The sequence below is a fragment of the Calonectris borealis genome, chromosome 24, assembly GCF_964195595.1.
Source record: "Calonectris borealis chromosome 24, bCalBor7.hap1.2, whole genome shotgun sequence".
Classification (NCBI taxonomy): Eukaryota; Metazoa; Chordata; class Aves; order Procellariiformes; family Procellariidae; genus Calonectris; species Calonectris borealis.
The window spans coordinates 9,145,464-9,151,226 of NC_134335.1; the positions used below are offsets into that span (position 1 = coordinate 9,145,464).

At 42.1% G+C, this 5,763-nt stretch overlaps 1 protein-coding gene across 1 annotated transcript; it reads left to right on the forward strand.

Annotated features, from left to right (window-relative positions):
- Positions 1 to 1,106: 1,106 nt before the first annotated feature.
- On the forward strand, positions 1,107 to 4,035 carry LOC142092534 (E3 ubiquitin-protein ligase RBBP6-like; the record flags this gene model as incomplete). The annotated part of the gene is made up of 3 exons (XM_075172674.1): positions 1,107 to 1,420; positions 1,514 to 1,571; positions 3,063 to 4,035. Coding segments are annotated over exons 2-3 (1,023 nt in total), but the record flags the coding sequence as incomplete, so codon positions are not given.
- Between the last annotated feature and the right edge of the window lie 1,728 nt (positions 4,036 to 5,763).

Below are 5,763 nucleotides of genomic sequence, written 5' to 3' on the forward strand. Positions count from 1 at the left end.
TTTTATATATTTCAATATTACTGGAAATGTTTCTGGTTTTAACTCTGTTTAATGACAGTTCACAGTTTTTAGTATTTCATGTAAAACCAAGATGTTTCTGTTGACCCCATCTATTGAATATTTGTGCTCTGAATTGCGCTTTGGAGGAGGAGCGGGTTTGTATCTCTTTTCTGAGTGGATGGTGAGCTAAGGGATATTTCACCCTTAAAGAACCTGAACTTAAGCCAAAGAATGGAATGAGTTCAAAACACTGCTCAAGCCTTTGGAACATCCTGGCTATATTCATTTAGGAAAATAAGTATTTTAGTCGAGCAACCCTTATGCTAGGTAAAAGGAGAGGATTAAAGGCTTTTGCTGCTTAAAATAATCATTGAAATGTCATTTTAAGTGTGGGTCTTAAAAGGAGATATGTCTGCATTTCTTTTCTTAACAGGACAAAAATGTTGAGCCTGTTCCCAGAATTAAAGAGCACAGGAATTCCAAGGAGTTTCATGATGGAGGTGAAAGACCCCAATACAAAGGGTGCTATGCTGACAAACACTGGAAAATACGCAATACCAACTATTAATGCGTAAGTATGGAATTAATTGGACTGGCCAAAAAGTGAGTGAGAGAAACCGTGCGTGCATGTCTGAATGGCTATGCAACCAAGTTGGCCAGCATCTGTAATTACGGGGCAGGAAGCACTGTCATTGTGCTTAACCATAGAATCTGTGATACTTTTGAATATTAAAATAGGGTGGTCCTACTGTTCATGCCCCTGGAAGTTGGTTAAACGTGTGGTATGCTAAGAATCTGTATTTCTGCAAAACATTTCAGTAGTGTTTGCAGTGGAGTCGTTCTCTCTGAAAGCTCGTTTTGCTTTTGGTTTATGTTTCAAAGGCTTCTTGCAAAATTTAACAAGTAGCTGTTGGACTGAGATTTCCGCCCCCTCGGACTTTTATCAAATCCCATGTGTGAAACAGACTGAAATTTTCCTGTTGCTATAAACTAAGAAAATACTGCTGTGTGCTGACACGAGCGGCTGTTTTAAAATGCACTTGGTAGCACTTCTGTGTTTCTGTCATGGATCTCGTTTTGTAGGAGCTGTAACATAGACTTCTTCCATTTATAAAATGTAGTTACTCGGAGACGAACTTTACCCTGAGCCTGCAATTTACATTTACCCTCTGGCAAAGGAGAGGTGGGATTCATTTCTCTCATAGAAAATGATATAGCCAACTCTGGTGACTTACTGTGGTCTGCAACAAACGGATAGTTCGGCATTTAATCCACATTCTTCTCCACGGGAGAGTTGGTTAAAACCTTCAGAACTCAAGCCTACTAATGGTTTTTTGAGATGTCTATCAGGTTCCCGTACAAAGACAACCAGCATTACCAAGTCTTCTGGGCCCCCAAGGACAAGCAATACCCACAACTGGTAAGTAACTGTAACTTCAGAATTTCTTTAAAAAAATTACCTTCAGAGGAACTGAATGGGATTTCTTTCTTTTTCCTCTCCCCGCTCCAAAAGGTCATCCAATGAGAGCCAGTCCAGTTCGCTCAGCAGGTGGCAGACCAGGCTGGGAAGTGTAAGTATTCTACAGAAATTCAATAGATGACTACCTGTCACCTGTTAAAAGAGGCTGTATAACGCATAACTTATACAACAGCTGATTTATAATGAAGCAAGTATGCACAGATAGTTGTGGAGAATCCAAGTGGTAATTAATTTTTAAATGGCTTCATTTGAATTGGCTTTTACAAAGGGCATCTGTGCTTCCACTAAGGTTATTTAAAATAAAACTCCGGTACATGACTGAAAACAGGACTCTGAAAAATGAACGCTTTTTGAGGAAACCATAATTACCTATAAAAATTAAAGATAATTAAAGGATCAGATGGAAAGCCACCTTTTCCATTACTGGCTGAATAGGGCTGAAGAAATTGATTTCCCAATAGGAATCAGCCTCCAACATTCTTTTTTTAACAACTTAGTTGATACTGAACGAGCAACTGGTTGGAAAAGTCAACACTGTTCTTGTATGACAATTTTGAATTTCTTCAATTTCGTCATCTCACATAGCCAAGACGCTTTCTCTCAGTTGGAGAGAGAGGAGTCTGTTTTACCTATTACTGCAGCGTCAAGCTAGTCCTTCCTTTTGCTATATGTTTGTTATAGATAGATTGTAAGAGTGCATTGTGTTTATAAAATCTTAAAGGTAAATCAAAAGAAAAACCAGGATCCATCCCACAGGTTGTCTGATATCTCCAATTCAGTCAGCAAGAAAACAACAATTCAGGGACAGGACCAGGCCAAATACCTCATGATGAGGCAACAACATAGGAAGCGTATGTGGAAGAAGTTAAAAGAAGTTCCAGAGAAGGTTAGTTAATATCTGTGCAGTACTTGGAAGATCAGAAGTGTGATGTATTAAGTGTACCAAGGAGTGGCAGAGGAGCAGTGGGCACTTGGCCCACGGGAGATGGGAGTCTCTTTCAAGTGTGGGCAGCCTCCATCCACAGGTGCAAAGGCGAGTATAAGGAGAGAAGACTGAATGAACTGTTGGGGGTGAGGATGTGGAAGGCAAGTATGAGGATCAGGAAATGAGCGTAGTCTCTAATGAACAGAAAGCAGGGAGAAAAATGCTTATGTTGGCAGGATGCCATTGGCCTCCCTTATCTAGGGAGGAGTTTTACAGAGAACAACGGAGACTTAAAGAGGAGGAAGTATTTGGCTCAATGAAGTTGCCTTGTTTTTCATGTTTGTATTTCAACAGCATATTGGACTGCAGTTACACCAAAGTGCATCTGACATAAGGAAAAATGACAGTGTTTTTTCCAATAGAATTTTTCGTTGCAGGTAGTAAACATGCATAACTAAAACAAGACAAATGGAATTGAAAAATTTTATCAAATTCCTCAATTTGCAGTAGCATTATGTCAGCAGCTGAAGGAAGCTTTGACATAAGCGTATGGAGAGGAGAAAAAACCCAAACCAAATTTGGGAGGAAAAACATTGGGGAGAATGACTGTTTTGAATTAACTTCATTTCTTTTTTTGTGTGTTGTGGTTTTTTCCAGGTCCAAGTCTCCTTATAGTGCTTCACCTTACTCTACAAGTTCGTCTACCTGCTCCACATCAAGATCAGGTTCTTCCCGCACTCGCTCCTACTCTCGCTCATTTAGTCCTTCCCATTCTCGTTCCTACTCGCGATTGCTGCCGTATCCAAGAGGAGGCAAAGGGAAGAGGCGTAACTATCGTTCTAGGTCAAGGTCACCCCCATACAGAAGATGCCATTCACGGTCAAGGTCTCCAGCATTTAGAGGCCAGTCTCCCACTAAACAGACTATACCTCAAGGGGAAGGAGGAAGGGAGTATTTTAACAGATACAGAGAAGTTCCACCATATGATCTGAAAGCTTACTATGGCAGATCTCTTGACTTTAGAGATCCATTTGAAAAGGCAAGGTACAGGGAATGGGAAAGGAACTACAGAGAATGGCATGGAAAGTTTTACAAGGGCTATGCTGTTGGCGCTCAACCTCACCCTCCAGTAAACAGAGAGAACTTTTCTCCAGGTAGGTTTGGTCCACCTGGGACCAGACAAGAGAATTCACCATATGCTCGGGGACGTAGGGAGGATTATCCTGCTTGGCAGAGCCCCCAAAATCACAATATAGCTGGAAATTACCCTGAAAAACCTTCTGAAAGAGAGAGCCATGGCATCAAGGATCCTACAAAATCAAAAGAGAAGGAGGTGAAAAATCCACTGGGAGATGGCCAAGGAAATAAGCATAAAAAGAGAAGAAAAAGGGATGAGGATGAAGGATTTCCCAATGCTGAGTTGTTAGCAGGTGCGAGAAAACCAAGAGAGCCAGTTCCAGCAGAAGACGTTAAAATGGACTCCCTGTTCATGGTCCCAAGCAGAGATGATGCCACCCCTGTGAGAGATGAGCCTATGGAAGCAGATTCTATTGTTTTCAAACCGATGTCTGAAAAGGAGAAAAAAGAGAAGGATAAGCCAAAAGCAAAAATTGACAAGACAAAGCGGAAAGTAGAAGTGGCTGTTCCTCCTAAGACAGACAATATAATAAAACTAGCTAAAGCTTCCTCGAACGGAAATCTCCTCGAACGGAAGAGAGAAAGCAAGAAGAGAGAAGGGAAGAGAGAAAGCAAGGATTTAAAGAACCTGACTTGCTGCCCTGATATTGCTCATTTACATCAGTTATAGGTGTTTGTGATTAAGTTTAGGGTTAGGGTTAGGGTTAGGGCTTAGTGTTACGGTGAGGGTTAGGTTTAGGGTTAGGGTTAACATTAGGGTTAGGGCTTATCATTAGGTTTATGGTTAGGGGTTGGGGTTAGGTTTAAGGTTAGGGTTAGGGTTAGGCTTAGGGTTATCGTTAGGGTTAGGGATAGGGTTGGGGTTAGGATTATGGTTTGGGTTTAGGGTTAGGGATCGGGTTAGGGTTTCATTTTAGGGTTAGGTTTAGGGTTAGGGTTAGGGCTTAGGGTTACGGTTAGGGTTAGCGTTAGGGTTAGGGTTAGGGTTAGGGTTAAGGTTAGAGTTAGGGCTGGGGTTCAGGGTTAGGGTTAGACTTTGGGATATGGGTTAGGGTTAGGGGTTAGGGTTAGAATTAGGGTTAGGGCTTGTCATCAGGGTTATGGTTAGGGGTTGGGGTTATGGTTAGGGTTAGGGTTAGGGCTTAGGGTTAGGGTTAGGGTTATCGTTAGGGTTAGGGATAGGGTTGGGGTTAGGATTATGGTTTGGGTTTAGGGTTAGGGATCGGGTTAGGGTTTCATTTTAGGTTTAGGGTTACGTTTAGGGTTAGGGTTAGGGCTTAGGGTTATGGTTAGGTTTAGGGTTAGGGTTAGGGTTTGGGTTAGGGTTTAGGGGTAGGGTTTAGTTTTAGGGTTAGGGTTATGGTTAGGGTAAAGGTTAGTGTTAGGTTTAAGGTTAGAGTTAGGGCTGGGGTTCAAGGTTAGGGTTAGAGTTCGGGATATGGCTTAGGGTTTGGGGTTAGGGTTAGCATTAGGGTTAGGGCTTATCATTAGGGTTAGGGTTAGGGTTAAGGTTAATGTTAGGGCTGGGGTTCAGGGTTAGGGTTAGAGTTTGGGTTACGGGTTAGGGTTTGGGGTTAGGGCTTAGGCTTAGGGTTAAGTTTAGGGTTACGGGTTAGGGTTAGGGTTAGGAATAGTGTTATGATTAGGGGTTACGGTTGGGTTTATGCTTATGGGTCAGGATTTCAGTTTGGGTTAGGGTTAGCGTTAAGTATTAGGATTAGGTTTAGGGTTAGGGTTGCAGTTTAGTTTTAGGGTTAGGTTTTGCGTTAGGGTTAGGGTGAGGTCTTACGGTTATGGTATTAGGTTTGTGGTAGCATTAGGGTTAGGGCTTAGTGTTATGGTTAGGGGTTACATTGGGTTTACGCTTATGGGTTAGGATTTCAGTTTGGGTTAGGGGTAGCATTAATTTTTAGGGTTAGGGTTTAGGTTTAGAGTTGTGGTTTAATTTTAGGATTAGGTTTTGCATTAGGTTTAGGGTGAGGTGTTTTGGTTACAGTATTAGGTTTGGGGTAGCGTTAGGGTTAGGGTTAGGGTCATTAGGGTTCAGGTTGGGGTTCAGGGTTAGGGTTAGGTTTCAGGATTACGGTTAGGGGTCGGGGTTAGGATTAGCATCAGGGTTAAAATTAGGATTAGGGGTTAAGGTTAGGGTTATGGTTGGGGTTAAGGTTAGGGTTATGGTTTGGGTTAGGGTTAGGCCTAGGGTTATCGTTGGGATTAGGAT